Genomic DNA, 19,813 nt, shown 5'->3' with positions numbered 1-19,813 from the left:
AATGAGATGAAAAGAGAAAATTGTTCTTTCCATTAAGATGACAAATAATCCTTGGGATTTGGGCACATAAATTCTAGAAATATTTTAGAAGTTACAGCTACATGGTCAAACCTAGGGCGATATTTAGGTATTCTGGCTTTGTCACATTACACTCTCTTTCATAAAACTTCTCAGATGGAAACTGAGTGATACATTACCTAATGATGTAAAACATGAGTTGGAACTGAGATGGTCCCTGACTGTACTCTGGATCATCTTCTAGAATTATTGACTCAGTTTGTTAAGTACGAGTATTTCCATGGACTCATCAAAAAATAGATTAGTCCTTAGCAACAAGTCTATAACTATGTGCTTATGTATAAAATGAAGTCGAAATGTTTGGAATTAAAAGAGAAAGAAATGAAGAGAAACATGAATCAGAATTACAACATAACTTAGTAACATGACCAATAAAAATGGAAAACATGAATACCAGGTGGTCAGCATGCTGTTTCTGCAGGACATCCTGTCTGTAATCCTTTACGAACACTGAACTGAGCTTGTCCTCAACCTCAGCCAGCCAGTTGAGCACCTCCACCTCATCCTCCCCGAACAGTCTAGCGTTACACAGTGCCTGTTCAAGCAGGGCTGCTTTCCGACAGCCCCAGTCTTGAATCTCACTGTATCGGGCCTGCAAGGAGTCTAGCTTCTCTGACAGCACACCCTGTTCTGCAGAGCATGTCAGGGAGGAGAGAGACTGCCCAATTTTGACTGCCTGGTGCACATCTGTTGCATGGCTTTCTATTTCTTCCTCCAGAGCCTGGAAATCCAGATGGAAAAAATGAATAACAGAAACAAAATAAATGAAAAGTAAACATGAAACAATGAATAACAAATGATATAATAAATTAAATAATAGAAAAAGTTCACCTACCAAAGGGCAAAAATAATATAAAAAGTGAGAACAAAAGCTGTTTTTTTTCTGATGGCAGCCTATTAGTCAATTGTTATTTTTACTTCAAGGATGTGACTATGTCAATGAATAATTTGACCATAGTTCAAATTAAACTTTAAAATATCCACCCCCCCCAAACATATCTTCTAGACTGCTATAGGCAGTTAACTTCTGAGATTTCTGACTGCAGTGCTGTGTTCTAATTTATGACAACTCCTCCCTACCTTGTGCCGGATGATCTGCTGCTGGATTTTGGCAGACTGAGTGCCAACAGGCTCTGAGTTAGCAAGCTTTTTCTCCGTGACGGACAAGAAGTCAGAAATAGGCTCAGCTGTCTCATGGAATTGTTTGGCCAGAACCAGGATATCTTCCAGCTGTTTTTGCCTACACAAATATACAGAACAAGCCGCTCAGACAAAAAATCACATTAAGACTGATAATAGTACTATATTCAGTAAAAGACCAATCTTCAGGTACATTTTAAGTATCAATAGTAAACACAACACATATACGTAGCACTTTGTGGTTTTAAAGTTTTTCATAAGCATTGCCTCACAACCTTGTAAAGTAGGCAGAATAATTATCTCACTATGACAAAACAGAAAGCTAACCCTGAAGGCTTAAAGATTTGTCCAATTCACCCAGTGAGTAGTTAACAGTGCAAAGAGGACTGTAATCAGGCCTTCTAATGCTCTTTCTCCTAAGGGACAGAGCACATGCATCATCTGAACATAAGACCAAAATAAAGTTTAAAGGCATCAAAAAAATTATCAGTTTTCATCTCTTTCTCCCTGTCACTGCTACCTTCACTGTGAGTTAAGAGAGCATATGAGGAACAAATGCAGACTATGAGCTAGAACTTCTTCCCCATTTCCCCAGCTCCAGTGATTTCAAGCACCAGAACATAACTCTGAATCCAGATTTAAGGCAAAAAAAATGACCTCAGAGTAGCTGAATTTGCCAACACACATGGCAGTCAAAAGAACTGTAAACTTCACAGCTCACTTAGAATTTTAAGTCCTGATTAATATAACATCCATACTAAGCTTAGATTTCAATATACTAAGCTGCAGATTAAAGGCAGCTAATTACAAAGGGGAGAGGAAGCCTGATAGAGAAGAGAAAGAAAAACCACCAAAGAACTGGATTAGCACACAGGTTAATAATAAAAGGCCATAATGATATCTTTGGATGATTAAGAACAGACTAAATGCAACATCATTTAAAAAGGTCTGGGTATATGATGCACTTTAGTTCAAGAAACCTTTACTGAACATCCACTTTGTGCCAGGTTCTATGCTGTGTACCCTGGACAAATTTATTTTAATAAGAAATGATTTAGAGGTGCCTGGGTAGCTCAGTTGGTTGAGCATCCAATTCTTGACTTCAGCTCAGGTCATGATCTTGGTGTTGTGGGATAGTGCCCTGCATCAGGCTCTGTGCTGAATGTGGAACCTGCTTAGGATCTCTGTCCCTCTCCCTCTGCCCCTCCCTAACTTGTGTGCATGCTCTAAAAAAAAAAGAAAACAAATGATTTAAACGTAAAGAATTACCATTTTAATGATCTGGAAATTCAATTATGTTTAAATATAAAGAAAAACATATTTCTAGATACTATTTTAATTTTTTTAAGTTTTATTATTTTTTAACGTTGAAGAATATGAAGCTTTTTTTTTTTTTTTTAAACAAAGTAAACTCTAGGCTCAAAGTGGGGCTCGAACTCACAACCCCAAGAACAAGAGTCACATGCTCTTCCGACTGAGCCATCCAGGCATCCCTCTTAATGCTACTTTTAAATGTCAGTATGAAGTACAGAATAGTTTGTTTATGCCAGCCTTCAAAATACATCTTCAATTAATACAACTAAAACACATAATCTTAAAGATTATTATTAAACTAGTATATCATTAAAAAAAAACTGGGGGCCCCTGGATGGCTCATTTGGTTGAGCATCTGACTCTTGATATTGGCTCAGGTCACGATCTCACGATCCTGAGTTCAAGCCCCGTGTTGGGCTCTGTGCTCTCTCAAAATAAATAAACTTAAAAAAAAACTTGCCCCTGATTTCTAGGTTTTTCTGACTCATCTCTGGTTTTTGGAATCTGAAAGTTTGAAAAACAATGTAATAGGATTTAGGGTACCAAAGAGTAAAAATAATTCAGCGGTATAAAAAAATCCAATATTAAAGAATCTAAATAAAAGTCTTTAGGATATCTGGAACAAATGAAGCTTCTCTTGGTATTTCTCTTTAAAATACTGACCCAGAAACTGTGTTAGGTTAGGAGGATGGAAGTGGGCAGAAGGAAAGAGTCATAAAAAGATACATTAGAAACAAATCAGCACTTTAATGAGCTTATGGGGCCTATGAAATAAGTACATAAAATAATGACAATAAAAGGTACAAACAAAGAATTACAGCAGTGAAGAGGAAAATGAAGGTATTCCATCCTTGGGGAATAAAGAAAAGTTTCATAGAAGATAAACAGCATGCTTTCTCTCTCTTGTGTCACGGAAGACACAACACTATCAGTAAAGACACAGAATTAGGAACTGACAGAAGATACCTAAGTATATGGTATACTTTACCAATAATACGAGGAGGAGGAACGTGGAAACAAATGTAGATTAGGGCCAAATAACTGAAGGCTTCAAATATTGGGTTAAAGAGTTTAGATTTTGTTTTATAGGCAACAGGGAGTCATTAAATTTCTGAGCAAGGCAAAGGGGAAGCCTGAGGGTAAGTGGCCATAGAGTGATGAGTGATTAGTTCATTAGGAAACTACCTCACATTGAGGAGCCCAAGTCACGACCTGAGGCAGGTGAGTAAGAATTAGAGAAATGGATGAATAGAAAAGACACTAGAGAAGTAAAACGGACAGAATTTAGCATCCTGATAGATGTGGGACACAAAGGAGTGGGGGAGAAAGGGTAAAAAATGGGGTTAAGGTTTTAAACCCAGGTAACTGGAAGGCTAATGATACTATTAATGATTACGCCCAGGTAACTGGAAGGCTAATGGTACTATTAATGAAAATGGACAAAGAAAAAAAAGCAGTGCTATCTGTAAATAAAAATAAGTGTAATTAAAAAAAAATAAACTGAATTCTTTCATTTTTGTTTCTCCCACAAATATAGGGGACAATACTTTGCAACTCTGATAAGAAATCAGCACACTGTGGGCCAGTGTAGAAGAGGGAATTATGACAACTTCTGCTGGCTACCTAGAGAACTGAAAGGCTACAACCATAACTCATCACCTACACTACTCTCATACAGATTTCTAATTGGTGAGCATTTCTTTTTAAAACTGGGGACAGCATAAACTAAAAGACCTTCATGTGACATACTCAGCTGAAGTGATGCTGGGGTATAGCTATGGAGAGAGAAAGCACTTCCTCAGAGGAGAAAAGTATACTGCCTATTTTTGGCCACTTATTGAAGACTGGTCATGCACCTGTCTCTCTTTTTAATATTTTATTTTTATGTTTTTATTTTTTATTAAAATTTTTTTTAAAATTTTTACATTTATTCAGTTTTGAGAGACAGAGACAGAGCACAGTGGGGGAGGGGCAGAGAGAAAAGGAGACATAGAATCCGAAGCAGGCTCCAGGCTCTGAGCTGTCAGCACAGAACCCGACGTGGGGCTCAAACTCACAAACCGTGAGATCATGACCTGAGCCGAAGTCGGACGCTTAACTGACTGAGCCACCCAGGCACCCTTATTTTTATGTTTTTAAAGTAGGCTCCACATGAACGTGAGGCTCGAACCCACGACTTCAAGATCAAGAGTTGTGTGCTCTCCCTACTGAGCCAACTAGGCGCCCCTATTCATGCATCATGTCCATATATTGAACAGAATCACAGACTAGGTCCTGGATGCAAAAACATCTAATATTGGGATAAGCTATCAGAAAAGAAATATGGTAAATTTCAATTCCAAGTATCAAAAGTATTATTTATAAATATGAAGGGGAAAAATCTGTTTCGAAAACTCAGAAAATAACTTGGCTGGATTGTAGGCGTCTGTGTCTGTCGGTTTGGAACCATGATTGTATCACAGCAGAACAGCAACACGGAGCAATGAATCTTCCAGTTCTGAGAAATTCATGGAGTAGCTGAGGCTCATTTCCTGAGAGCTACTGTGATTATGAGGATCATCTCCAAGAACGTATTCCTCCCTCTTCAAGATAAAAGCCATTACACACCTTCCAGAGCTCTCTATGACTCATCCAGGACCTTACAGAGCACTTCAAGTTAAAAACTGGACAAAAAAAACCCTTGTCTGACCCATTCCTCAAAACCCCTTTGCCCTTACCTGGCTGCTGCCTTGTTGAGTAGTCCAGTCCATCTACTTTCAAGACCCTCCAACTGTGTAGTGATTTTCTCTCTATCAGACAGCTCAGCAGACTGGGCTATTCTGCCTCCTTCTGCTTGAAGCATATCTACTGTGGCCTTTCGATCATCAAGGAGCCGCTGGAGCAACTAGTGCACACAGTGTTGAAGGAGAGTGAAAAGTGATAACACAATGTCACTTTGAAATCTGAAATAAGGAAGAAAATACAAGCGAAAGATCCCCAAACCCCCACCCCACCAAATCCTAAACTGAGTTGAATAATGGTAGCTTTTTTTTCATCCAGAGGCAAAAACGTGAGATGCAGCATAGCTCCTAGCACCAGCATAAACTTCACACTCTTACATTTTTAAATAGAGGGGTGACAGTCATTATGCGACTAATAGGGAACTTAGTGTGAATCAGGAGAAAAATGCACTAAAAGGGAAATTAAACCAAGCCAAAAATACAGACAGCACCTTATACATGACACACAACATTATTCAGAATATTGCTGACCCTGAAAACTCCAAAAACCTTGTAACAAAAAGCTGTGCATGAAACACTGGAGTAGAATACACGAATAAATACACCGAACTACTGTTTGGTCCAATGTGTGCCACAGTAAATTGGTAGACTGAAGTAAGATGATGCAAATCAACTTTCACCTTTCTTTTCATGGATTCCTACTAAAACTCCTGAATATACTCCTAAATGAGAAGCCAATGTGTTGTCTGCCACTCCCTACGGCTGTTACAGTTCACTGTCCCAACATTCTCACTTACCTTCTGTTCTTGGATCTGTGCTTTCACCACTTTATACTCGGCAGATGGAGGTTTCTGATTGGCTATGAGCTCCTCAGTGTCTGCCAACCAGCTGAGCAATGGCTCCAAGGCATCTTGAAACTTCCCGCAATGCAACAAAGCCTCCTGCAGTTGTGCAATTCTTTGTGCAACCTGTATCACAGATGCAGGGGCTCGTTGTGAGAGAGGAGAGAGCTTTTTAAATGACTACTGACCCCCCTTTCCTAATTATATTTTCCAACTGCTGAATCTGTATTTGCATTCAGGTTGCAGGGAAACCTACAATTGAGATGTGCCTTTCTAAGCCCTCCATTCCCAATGCACTAGAGTTAGCCCCTCGCCACTCGCCTTTTTGTTCAGTGTGTTCCATCGAGCGTTGATCTCTTCCATGTCATGTTCCAAACCCTGCACATCACAGTTTTTTCCAGCACTCTGAATCAACCCCTGGCCGAGTCCATTCACCTGCTGTAGCTTCATCTGAAGAGGATCCACCTGTTCTTTCTGAAACATCTAGATAATTACAAGCCAAAGTTTTAATCTAAAGGTAGCAACCAGACCCTCTATACCACACAGTGACTGGTCATTCTTGGAAGATTTATGATTTAACCGAGGAGGAGCAGGAATAAAAAGAGAAAACAAGCCATTTGTATAGGGAACTATCAAGGAAACATGCGGTTTCATATTTCAGTACATCCTCCTATGGACAATTACAGAGAGTTATGGCACTACTTAGAGGTCTTTAACCCAATGACTCATGGTTGGTTGGTTTCTGCTTGCTTAATTTTTAATGCAAAAAGCTACAGAGGATAGAGAAAAATCAGCCTCAAGATATCATAAAAGTGTGCTGTCTATCAATCCTAAAAGAGAAGAGTAATACCAAATGACTAGTATTTAAGATTAAAAATACCTTGGGGAATACCTTTAACTGACCACTGATATATGCAACATTCTTCTCTGACTAGGACTCATAATTCAATTAATTAAAACATATTAATGTTGTGAAAAACACCAACCTCACAGTTTAATCCCCCTGTGGTCACTTAATTCCACTCTGTTCCAGGGCCACAGACCACACACTGCTAATAATCTTGAGACAGTATTCCCGAGATTACAAAGGGAAACGGGCCAGTAATATTGGGAAATGTCCTTACCAACTTCATACTCTGAGATGCAGATATACAGAAAGTATTTTTAAAATTATAATACTGTCTACCCATGTTCACCATTAAACAATGGAATTTTAAAACAATGTGAATAAGTGTAACAAACAATGCATGTTTCTCTCCCCTGCAGTTAATAAGATCCATTATGACTTAGAAAGTTCTAAAAGGAAACAAAGAGAAGATAATACTTTGACACTGTAATGGTATTAAAGAAAAGAATGAAATAAATAATTGTCCCTAAGATCAGATTCTTCTCAATTATCAGAGGATAAAATCAGCCACATTCCACACATTCCCCATAGATCCAATGTGGATTTATTTCTATTTTTTTTCTTCTATAAAATGTTCCTTCAGTTTCAGTGAGATAGGTGAGTCAATTAAAGTGAAAGAATGACAGAAAATGGAAGAGGACAAAAATGTAAAAGAAAGATAGAAGTTTGAGGGGCGCCTGGGTGGCGCAGTCGGTTAAGCGTCCGACTTCAGCCAGGTCACGATCTCGCGGTCCGCGAGTTCGAGCCCCGCGTCGGGCTCTGGGCTGATGGCTCGGAGCCTGGAGCCTGTTTCCGATTCTGTGTCTCCCTCTCTCTCTGCCCCTCCCCCGTTCATGCTCTGTCTCTCTCTGTCCCAAAAATAAATAAACGTTCAAAAAAAAAAAATTAAAAAAAAAGAAAGATATAAGTTTGGGTAAGATTAATTTTGACTTATGTGAGACTATAGTTCACACTTGAAGCAGGAAACTTATTCTTGGAAGAATGGGTTATGATGGCTGGATAAGCGAGTCACCAGGGAGGAAAAGCCCCAGGGAACACTAAAAAAGGAAGGTTACAAAGGTAATTACCAGTGGGCTTCATTTTATACTATAATTTGATTACACCATATTTTGTTAGGCAACACTACAAGGCGGTTCAGCTAAAAATGACTGTTTCCCCAACAACAGGGTTCCCAGAAAAGGCAAGCGCTAGGATTCCATTTTCTACTAAAGATGTTTTTTCACTGCAGAAAAATCAAAGCAGAGGGGGGAAAAAACAACTCCCATGTTTTAGGTTGCTTGGGTTCAACAAAATGGTGGTTGGTGATAGGGTGTGGGGGTTGGAAAGGCAAAGAAAGCAGAAAACAAAAGGTAAGGAGGGAAGATGTCAAGCCCACACTGAAGAGCCCCCTTTTATCCAGTAAGCAAGTCTTGTCTCATACTGTGGCATTTAAATTCTTTCTGTGCTTTCCTCTGTGCTTTCCAGTATGGTAGCCAGCAGCTACATAATGCTATTTAACTAAAAATTCAGGTCCTCAGCCACACTAGCCACATTTCATGTGGTCAACAGCCATGTGTGGCTAAGTGCCTACTGTACTGGGCAACACAGATAGAGAGTATCTCCATCTTGGCAAGAAGCTCTATTGGACAAGCCATATAAATGACATAGAAAAGTAAAATATATTTAAATAGCTTAGTAACCTCTTTCATATAATAGAGTTAATTCTTTTTTAAGGAATTCCATTTACTTTGTCAATGAACATTTCATATAGAAACATCAGGGATTCCTTCCTCCATTTCTCAACCTCCACTCTATGGATTAATTTGAGAGGGAATGGGTGTTTCATCTTTTTCCAGAGTTTTAAAAATCTATGAGAGTACCTCTAAATAAATACTAAGTATTTATTTTGAACACAAATTAACAGAATGTTAAAGTAAATTTAAAAACAGTTGCTCCCTTCTCTCAACTCCCAAATAAAGCTGTTCTGCAAAATCAGTGCTTTTAGATGCATTAAAATTCCTACTCCTCAGTATTTCAATGGGGCTGTGCCATGTTATTAACCAACCAGAGCTGGCAGATATTTCCCAGAGCAGAACACTAGCAAAAATTACTGCAAGAGTGTAAGACACAACTGGGACATAAAACAGAAAATTTCCCAAAGAACTTCTTACAACAGTTTTATCTTTGGTAATACCACATTCTCCTAGTTTTTATCCTGCCTGATCCTTTTTTTTTTTTTTTTTTTTTTAATTTCCTTTATTCTCTTCCTCCTTCTCTTCTAGAGAGATGTTAGTCTATGGGTGTGGGGATCAGGGAAGGATGTCAGTTCTGGGCTCTCTTCTTGGCAATTCCATCCATTCCCACATCTTTAAATATTAACCATGATGCTTATGGCTAAAATGTGTGTGTGTATGCCCATCCAAGTACTTTAATACTGGCATATGAATGAAATCACGGTACCTCAAAACTTCTCCCTTTCCTCTCCCCTAAAAACTGTTTTTATCTACGTCAACAATTTACTACTGCCCCCATCTGCTCAGTTGTACAAACTAGAATCGAGAAGCCAACCCTGATAAACACCCCTTTCCTTCTCCCTCCTTCTCAACATAAAAGCCATTATCAGGTCTTGTTGATTCTACATCCAACACACACACACACGTATGTATACATATATGTGTGTATATATACACATACATACATGTGTGTATATACATATACACACACACATATATACATACATACACACACACACACAAATATATATATTGTATCCAACCATCTTCAAATCCAGTGACATCTCTCCAGTTCAAGCCATCTGGCCAACTGCAGTAACCTAGCAGGCCTTTCTACTGTCCTTGATCTCCTATAATGCACTCCACATACAGCAACCAGAGTGATTTGTTTTTGAAAACCATTCAGTGTTTTCTATATTTCATGCCAATCATAAGACAAACTAATAAAATATAAGACAAAATAAATCTGAGATTTATAAACCCCAACGTTGAGAATGTTTACTGTCTGTGCAGACTGGTTTGCTCTATCTTCAAGCTGCGAGTAATGTTTTAAAAATGTAAATGAAATCCTTTCGCTCCCCTACTTAAAATCTCTCAACAGCTTCTCATGGCTTTTAAAGTATAGATCCTTTTGAAAACTTCTTAGTCCCTGCATCATCTGGCCTCTTCCTACCTCCCCAGATTTACTTCAAGGCCCTCTTCCAGAACCCTTGCTTACTGTGGGCTAGCCACTTGGCCTTCTTAGAATCCTAACATCCCAAAGTCTTCCCAGCTTCCATTTCCTTTACCTGGCATATTTTTCCCTCTGACTCTCTGCCTAAATAATTTCTAGGTATCCTTCAGGTTTCAGTTTTAAAATCCTTTCCCTGACACAATCAAAATGAAACATCGCTATTATGTATTACAGCCTTTATTTTTCATTCAAAACATTTGCTGTGATTTCTAACTACATATTTGTGTCTCTTTTTTTTAAAGGTTTTTTCTCCCCCCCCCCCCCCCCCGGTAATCTCTACACTCAGTGTGGGGCTCAAACCCACCACCCCGAGATCAAGAGTCACATGCTCTTCTGACTGAACCAGCCAGGCAACCCTGTATTTGTGTCTTTTTGCTCAATATTTGCCTCCATTACTGTAGCAGAAGTTCCACAAGGGGAGGGACTATGCCAATTCTATTCACTGCAGGAGCCCCAATACCTGGCACAGAGTAGGTACACAATAAATATTTATCCAGTGAATGAATGAATCCTTGTATAGAAATGGTATTAGGGAAAGCAAACAAATTTAGGAAGGTTCTGCTGATTAGCTGAGCATTCAAACACTGAACTAAGATTGTGAGGCTTCCCAACTTTTGCTGTAAAAGACTTTCTTGGCAATTTTGAATGTTATAGAACCCCTAGTTTTATACCAAAGATTTTTTTCTTCCATTGAAGCAGTCTCTGGAAATAAAACTAAGGAAGTCTGCAAAAGAGAAAAGGGTCTAAATAACCACAGACTGCTCTCAGTGGGCCTGAATTCCACTATAGGGATAGTAAATAAGTTCTAGCATTTTGCTTCTTCCACCGAACTCTCTTGTTAATGCTATTAGAAAGTTTATATCTATTTTAACCATGTATACATGTGTATATTTGTATATACACATACACACACACAGCGTTTAAACTACATTTTAGGTATGATCACTTACTGAGTTCTAAGTGTTTACGTATTAAAATGACAGGTTCAGTTGCCTCTAGGAACCATTTGGGAAGAAATGAAATCCATACATCTCTCATCTTGGAAAAACTTTTTCTCTCAATAATATTTCACTGGTCAGAAAAATATGTATGCTCATGTTACCACTATAATATTTGTTTTGTTTCAATAAAAGTTTTCAAAATAGCCTCTCTACATTCTTATTGGTTAATGTCCCGGCTGGGGTGATGGTTTAGATTTCTTTTGTACACAAATGCAGGCATTTCTTGCTTCCATAAAGTAACCATACTTCAAAGATGGACAACTGTACAGCTGGGCTACCACTGTCCTCCTGTTGTTTGTATCAGGCAGTATTTCATAAATGATTACCCCCCTGGAGCTGGAGGAAATCCTCAGAAATTACCTAGCCCCATTTACTCATTTTGTAGATGAGAATCTGAGACTGATATTAAGGGTTTCTCTGATTTTTTTTCCTTTAGGCAGATTTGATCAGCTCTTTACAAATTTAACACCTGTATTTCATTGATTATTGCTGTAGGCTTTATACAAAAAATATTCTGTTTAATCAAGAATGCCTGTGACTTTGGACAAGTTATTGGGATCCCAGTGTCAATTTCGAATTTAGTAAAACTCAGAAAAGGGAATCAGTCCAACAATCTGAAAGCTTGATGGGATGCTACCTTACAAAATAGGTGGTGAAGCCCAAGGTGGACACCACCACCACTCAGCTAAGCAGGGGATCTGTAGCAAAGTTGGCCACTTGTGGCCCGCAATCAAAATGACTTTTCATCACTGGTAGCTGCAGATTTAACTGGTGCTCTAGCCGACAAAGCTGCCCTGAAAGGCTCTGCAATGGGGTGGATGTGAGAACCCATCTTTCTTGTAGCATCCACAGATATTCAGATGGATATTCACTCATTCATTCAGTCTGTCACAGTGAATGCCTATTACAAGGCAGGCACGGTTTGGGGCCCTAGGGATGGTATAAAATCAAAACCACCTCTGTCTCTGTACTCAGTAATCCCTGGCTATATTAGATTAGATGAAACTTCCAATTCCTTCATTCCTTACCATTGCCCAAATGACACCAGGGCAGTGAACTGTAGAAAGCTGCCAATCTTAAAAGTCTTTGACTAGGACTGCTCAAGGATGTGAACACTGTTCCGGGTGGTTTCTAACACATTTCCGTTCTCTGACATTAAGAATTGCAGAACCATGGAGCTCAGACAGAATGCAGGAGGACATTCAGCCCACTTCATGGATCAGGAAACAAGAGGTCCAGGAAAAAGCGTGACTTGCTTCAGGACACAAAGTTTGACAAGATAGGTAAGATACCTCTATTTTTCATAAACCTTATTATGCCTTATTCTGGCTTTAAGAAACACACATTTGTATTAAAAAGCTGTTATTCACACATCTAGATACCACCTTCACCCAAACCGTTTTGGTGAATTCTTTCAACTAACCAACACAGCTATGTGGGAGAGAAAGGGGGAAGATATCAACAGTGATTTCCACGGGTTATCAGGTTATCCTCACAGGGTTCTGCCTTAACAAATGTGCAAACTAGAGATTCAGGACATCTAACTAATTTGCCAAGTGGCTAACTATCTCAGGTGTCTCTCCAAAGCCCTCACCCCCACTCCTCCCTCACTGCTGACATCACTTATTAAAGAGCAGCCTCTTGATTTAGGACAGAACATGGTCACTGTAATCTTCAAAAGCAGAATCATCTGTTCCAGCTAATAATCTTTTCCAAAATGCAAACCAACAACTATTGGGCTCAGTTTATAAATACAAATTGTAAAGTTTTTCACCAAATGAAAGTAAGACATATTTTGTGCATAAATGCAACAGAAAGACCAGAATAGTCCAGTGCCCCAAAAAGAACCAAAGAAAGGATTATCTGTGTCCTTTCTAATCGCTACCAAGGGAACTTGCACATCTCACTTTACTCCCCAGATCCTTTCCCAACAAAATGAGCAACAATTACCTCATCTGAATTTAATTCATCAGTTGCAGCCAAAGGCACTTTCCCATGCAGCACTGTGCCAGTCACCTCTTTTATTTCAAATCCTGAGGACTCAAGGTCCCCCTTAATCCACATTCTAGCAGGGGAAGCCTCTTCTAGAACAGGAGTTCCTTCTTCTGAGATAGGCACAGAATCAGTGTGGGCAGTATCTCCCAGGAGGGGTGCACCAGCAAGGAACATTTCCTCCATAGCAGGCAGTGCAGTAGCTGGGGCTGCAGGCTCCTCTGGGGTGGGCACTCTATCAGCTGGAGCTGTAGGCTCCTCTGGGGTGGGCACGCTATCAGCTGGGGCTGCAGGCTCCTCTGGGGTGGGCACTCTATCAGCTGGGGCTGTAGGCTCCTCTGGGGTGGGCACTCTATCATCTGGGGCTGCAGGCTCCTCGGGGGTGGGCACTCTATCAGTTGGGGCTGCAGGCTCCTCCAGGGTGGGTACTGCAGCAGCTGGGCCTGCAGGCTCCTCCGGGGTGGGCACTCTATCATCTGGGGCTGCAGGCTCCTCCGGGGTGGGCACTGCAGCAGCTGGAGTGGCAGGCTCCTCTGGGGTGGGCACTGCAGCAGCTGGGGCTGCAGGCTCCTCCAGGGTGGGCACTCTATCAGCTGGGGCTGCAGGCTCCTCCGGGGTGGGTACTGCAGCAGCTGGGCCTGCAGGCTCCTCCGGGATGGGCACTGCAGCAGCTGGAGTGGCAGGCCCCTCTGGGGTGGGCACTGCAGCAGCTGGAGTGGCAGGCTCCTCTGGGGTGGGCACTGCAGCAGCTGGGGCTGCGGGCGCCTCTGGGGTGGTCACTCTAACAGCAGGGGTGGCAGGCTCCTCCGAGGTGGGCACTCGATCAGCTGGGTTAATAGGCTTCTCTGGAGCAGGCACTGCAGAAGCTGGGGTGACAGATCCCTCTGGAATATCATCTCTCGTGGTAGCCACTGCAACGGCTGGGGGAGCAGCCAGGATGTCCTCCTCTGTGGTGGCCACTGAAACAACTGGGACATGTACCTCTGTGGTGACCACTGAATCACCTGGTGTGTCCACCTGTGGGGCAGGCGCTGCAGCAGCTGAGATGTCTGCCTCTGGGAGGAGCGCTGCAGCATCTAGGGCACCATCTTCTGCAGTGGGCACTGAGGCAGCGGTGACAGGCTTCTGTGGGATGGGTGTCCATCCCTCCAAAACTGGTTCAGTACTACTAACCTTGGTAATTTGCTCCTCTAGAAAGAGATTTAGCAGTGAATCTGAATCTCTCATTTCTGTCTCCCCTCCCTCTGATGATGCCACAGTCAGCTTGGGCTTTGTCTCATTCACAGTTTCCAAGCCATCTCTGCTAGGTCTTGGTCCTTCAACCAGCAGGGGCAGATTCAGACCATCTGACTCTGTGCACTTCCTCTGGAGAGCTTGGAAGATCTGCCCTGTGAAGGCTCTGTGAAAATGTGCTGGGGCTTGGTCCTCCGAAAGCTTGGCTTCATTACCCAGCTCTTGCACCTCACCATCCTCATCCCAAACTTTCTCCTTGGACAATTCATAAGGGTCCACGGTTCCCAAGGAAGCCAGATTGTTACTTTCTTGATTAATAGCTCCTTTTTCACTTTCCAAATGAATCTCATCTGTTCGTAAATATGAATCATGCGATAACACCTCTACTTCAGATACTGAGGTAACATCTGTTAGTTCATAGCTAAAAGCACAACTGAGGGGGACCCTCTCAACACACTCCTCAAAATTCCCCTCAGTATGACCGCAGTCTACCTGGGACAGATTGCCATTTTCTTTGGCCAGCTCAGCTACAAAGCCTAGTAAGTCTTCTGGATGAGAAGCCCTATGATCAGAGTTGGGCAATCCTCCTGGGTCCAGCTTTCCCAGAGACCCCAGATCTCCTGGGTTTCTGAACTTAAATTCCCCTGCAGTCTTGGGGCTAGAAGGCACTTTGTCATGCTCCTCCTCACTAACAGTGGAAGTGTCTCCCACGGTATCAGAGTGGGCAGTAAGTTCCACAGCATTAGGCACCTGAGAAGAATCCAGGGCATTAAAATATTCACAATCCAATCCAGTATCAGAGTCTTTCACCCTTACATTTAAAAGGCCTATGTGTTCCTCTTCTAAGTCAGTCCCTGGAAAATGACTAATTACAAGTGAATTTTCTGCATCCTGGGATGGGGCCAGCCCTTCAGAAGAGGCTTGCTTCTCCAGTTCAACTAGAGGAGTTACTCCTTCTTCACATAAACACTCTTTTTCAAGTTCAAGAAACATCTGCACTGAATCTGTGTCAGAGAGCTGCTCTGAATCAATAGGACCAACAGTATATTCTAAATCAGAAACAAGACCCTCCAGCCCCTGAGCAGTTCTATTTGTCAGCTCACCTACAGCACTCTCACCTGTGAAAACACAACTGTAATCAAGAGGTGTATCCTTGAGAACAGAAGCCAAATGATTCTTAGCCGGCTGTAGGTCATCAGAGCAAACCTGACTGAGAGCTAGGTGGTCAAAAGTCCTTATGACAGCAGCTGAACAATCCGCTCCATCCTCTGCCACCGCTACAGTGTTTGCTTGTTCTTTTTCTTCAAAAATATCTGCCAGGCTGTTCTTTTTCTCATCTGCCATTAGAAAAGTCTTTCCTCTCTCTGACAGTTTCTCTTCCTCCCACTCCTCCTCAGCTTCCATCATTATCCATCGCTCATCCTCCTCAAACTTTAGCTCAGACTCTGTTTTCTCTCTCAGGCTGGGAGTTATGAGAAAATGCAATTCTGGATCCAACAGCTCCTCACTCAGGCAAGGGGAAAGAGGTGGCATTTCCACAGTGCAAGCTGTGTCCCCAAGGGGGTGCTGCTTCTCAATGAAGCCTCCCTTAGCTAAACTTTTCATGGCTCTGGGCCAGGTTGCACTTGAGAATCTGTGTTCCTGCATTACATCTGTGTTACCACTTGCTGCTGCAGCTTCTGGTTCTAGAGGCTGGAATTCACGGGGAGAGTGCTCACTGGGCGGCTGCAATCTGAAGTCTTGGCACTCTCCACTTAAGTTTTTCAAATCCTGCACTTCTGGAATATCTATGGATTTGGACACATGTTCCAGAGTCACTGACTCTGACTGAGGTTCCCTGTTGTCCAAATGACCAGAACTTTCTGTCAATGCGGAACTGGATTCCTTCTTCTCTTGCAAGGAAGGATTTGAAGCACCGGCTTCTGAAACCTCACTGAGAGAAGCTTCCATCCTTTCTGCAAATTCTGGGAAATTGGGTGGCATGAAAGACTTCCATGATCTCCTGTTAACATTATCTTTGCGTTCTGCATTTGGTCGCCTTCTGGGTGGAACAGGTGCTGACTTCTGCACATCACTGGTTAACTTTAGTGCATCAAATATTATTCTCTCATCCAGCTTTTTGCCTTCTGGTGCTCTCGATTCAAAAACATTAGATGCTGCTCCTAAGGTACCATTACTGGATATAGTACTTCCTTCCATCTTTTCCATGGTGCTTTTTGATGTCTGATTAAGCTTTGACCCCTGGTCAATTTGTTCATTTATTCTCATTGTATCATATATAGATCTCTGTGGAACATAACAATCCTCTATATAGCCATCCTCTTCCTCTCCTTTCCCCAGGCAGGTGGGGTTCTGCCTTAAACAGTCTGGCCTGCTGAGTGGCTTACCCATACTTTTTCAATCAAGATGAAACATCAATCTTTTAAAAGTTTTTCACAGGTTACCCAAAAATGCATTCTGCAGAAGTTAAAAATCCTTTTACCAGTTCACAACCCAGGACCACCAACTGGATCTGCCCTCCAAAAAAGCCTGCAAGTCCAACTCTGAAACCATTCTGGGAGCTTCTAAGAGGAACAGTTTTTCCCTCACAGGCTAACAGCCTCATAGTTGCAGACAGATAAGCAGTATAATTTAATCAACAAATATAAAATAATTCCTTGTATGGCTTCTCTTGTGTGTGTTTTTAAGAGCACCGCTCTAATTCAGTCAGTAAAAAAAAAAAAAAAAAATCATTTGATATTGCCCAGTCTTATTCAATACCTAGTTCCACTCACTTCTCACCCAGAGTTAGAAGATTTATACCGACTGTGTCCCTTAGTAACAATGGCACAGCCTTCCCAGTCTTCAAGTATGGCCCAAGCTCCTAAGAATTCCTTTCATTTTATCCTCAGTTCCAGTCCTGGAGAGTCCAGCTGGTCTGAATTAGCCATTCGTCCTCCCTAGTTCGGGTGTTTGCATTTGAACTGGGCTGGTCGGCGGATATTCCTGCAACTTTAAACACAGGAAGTCCTTCATTCGGGGCCAGCTTGGGGCTTCCTGTCTCCAAAACATCATGGCATTGTTGTGGCTCCCAGAACAGCCCTGCGCTGTGGCCGCAAAACAAGGCGAGTGGAGCCCGGCGCCGGGCCTTTGAAAGGCCGGCAGGCTGCAGCGGCGGCCGAGGGCCGGTCGAAGGGCTCTCTCAGCGCGGCCCGCTCCCCCGCGCCATGCCGCGCGCCCTGAGGGCCAGGGTTGCCTCACCGCAGGCTGGCAGGTGGCTCCGGGCCGCGCCGGCCTCCAGTCCCGCGCTCAGGAAGTTAGTTTGTCCCTCCGGCAGCTGAGTCCCGCGTGCTGTGGGCGCCGCCTCCCCCGCCGCCGCCAGTCCCCGGCCCGCAGCCGCCGCGCCGTGGGCTGCATGTCAAGCAGCCGCCTCTATTCTCCGCCACCGCCGGCCCCGCGGCCCCGCCGTTCTCCCCGCCCGCAGCTGTCACGGTCCCGGCATGCAAAACTTCTGGCTGGGAACAAAAGGCTCCGCTCGGGCCGGGCGGGGGCGAGCCCTCCTCCCCCTCGCCGCGCGGCCCGCTCACCCGCCGCTCGCTGCAAGTGCTGGGCTGGCGAGCGGCTCTCCTCCCCCTTCCCCGCGCCGCCGCGCCGCGCCGCGCCGCGCCGCCCCGCCCGGGCAGCCCCCCTGGAAGCCCGGGAGCGCGACGCGGAGAGCCAAGGGGAGGAGGGCGGAGGCGGAGCCGCGGCGGGGGCAGGGAAAAGGAGCGACCCGAGCGGAGGAGGAGGGTGCGGCGGAGAGGATTGGAGGCCGAGGCGGCGGGGGCGGGGTTTCCGCGCGGTTCAGGGCCTGGGAGCCCCGGCGCCAGCCGCTCGGCTCACCAAGCCCACGCCCACCGCGCCCCAGGGCCCGAGGGAGAGCCCCGCCCCCCCGAGAGGGCGAGAGGAGGGGGGCGGCACCCGCGCGAGGCTCGGCGGCGCAGCGCAAATCCCCTGACAAAGGAAAGCCCCGCCCTCCACCCGCTGGCCCGACCCCCCTACCACCCCCGCCGCGTCCGGACCCGCCGGGCTCCGAGCCCAGCCCAAGGGCGAGCGAACCTAGAAGGGACGCCCCGCCTCCCCCAGCCAGCGGGTTCTGGCAGGGGCCACTCGGGGCCCCATCTGCCCGCGGGGTCGTGCCGGCTGCGGGGGGCGGCACGCATCGCTCTCGGCTCCAGCTCTATCACCAAAGGCTGTCCTAGTCCCTCCAATGTCACCTTTAGCGCGCCCCTGCAGGGCCCAACAACACCTTAAACCCGGCACTTTCTGGGTGTCCGAACGTATTCTCTTAGGCCCAGAGGCCAAGTTATTGGATGAACTCTAGGCACCTTCTCTTTCCTTCTCCTGTACATCAGGTCTTGGTCCATCCTCCCACCAGAATTTATCTGCCCGCAGACATGAGAGGTGGCAAAGACTGAGGAAGGAGGGCAGAGGTGGGGCGGTGGAGATGGCAGCAGAGACCCACGCCCTAACACCTGGGCTCCTTTATTGCGGCGCACATCCAAGGAAACCTGAGCCTCCCTGGGGCCAGCTCAAAGGCATGCGTCTGTATTTCAAGTCTCAAAACGGAAAATACGAGAGAAAGGTGGCCCACAATCCTGTCCACAGCTTTTTGGCTTTTACAAAAGCCATCTGATCACCTGGTGACTGTTAAACCAGTTAAGTACAAAGGGCAACCCAGGAAACTGTCCAACAGAGACAGCTGCATTTCTCAAGGAGTACAATACTCTGCTCCCTTTGTGATGGTCATTTTCTTATTTTATGAAGGAAAAACAACAAAGTCTATTAAAATTTCTGAATCTCTGCTGAACCATGTGGTCAATATAGATGGTAAAACTTATGGAAAAGTTATTTCTATCCTTTACACAAACAATGAGTGAAGCCAATAGTTGGCATGTGGAGATCTGGCAGTGAAACCCTGAGCTGAGCCTTAGGCTTAACTCAGGGAGCCAGAGAGGTCCTTGGCAAAAATGAGGTGTGGGCTGAAGCCTGTGATCAGAATTAAGCAACTGAAGGGGCGCCTGCCTGGCTCAGTCGGTAGAGCAGTCATGTGGCTCTTGATCTCAGGGTCGTGAGTTCAAGCCTTACGTTGGGAGTGAGGCTACTTAAAAAAAAAAAAAAATTAAGCAACTAAAATAGACCGTTCACTGGCAAAATGTGTTACACTTCATTTCTCACTTTAAAAGAGGCTGCTGATCAATTCTGCCCTCTCAAATCCAAAAGACTATCTCCCTATCTGTAAACTGTAGACTAGATTGTGTCTTGATAGCCTAACCTTTTCTTTAGTTTTAAAAGTTTTAAAGAAGCTGCCCTAGAATCCTGAGTCTTCCTGGTCCTATACTA

At 43.9% G+C, this 19,813-nt stretch overlaps 1 protein-coding gene across 29 annotated transcripts in view; it reads right to left on the bottom strand.

The window, feature by feature from the left end:
* MACF1 (microtubule actin crosslinking factor 1) overlaps positions 1-19,813 on the bottom strand; it is a 338,401-nt gene that overhangs the window by 45,854 nt on the left and 272,734 nt on the right. For 24 of the 29 annotated variants that reach the window (XM_086716531.1, XM_086716529.1, XM_086716541.1 and 21 more), the window contains 5 exons: positions 6,416-6,577; positions 6,050-6,220; positions 5,250-5,416; positions 1,159-1,318; positions 473-799 (listed from right to left, as the gene is read on the bottom strand). In XM_086716531.1, coding sequence (XP_086572657.1) covers positions 473-799; positions 1,159-1,318; positions 5,250-5,416; positions 6,050-6,220; positions 6,416-6,577 — 987 coding nt within the window. Of the gene's footprint in view, positions 1-472; positions 800-1,158; positions 1,319-5,249; positions 5,417-6,049; positions 6,221-6,415; positions 6,578-13,177; positions 17,077-19,813 lie in introns of those variants that run through there. The other 5 variants (XM_086716548.1, XM_086716554.1, XM_086716549.1 and 2 more) reach the window with 2 other exon arrangements.

Source organism: Puma concolor, chromosome C1, assembly GCF_028749965.1.
Source record: "Puma concolor isolate L17-30 chromosome C1, mPumCon1.1.hap2, whole genome shotgun sequence".
Taxonomy (NCBI): domain Eukaryota; kingdom Metazoa; phylum Chordata; class Mammalia; order Carnivora; family Felidae; genus Puma; species Puma concolor.
This window is presented reverse-complemented; position numbering and strand designations above follow the sequence as displayed.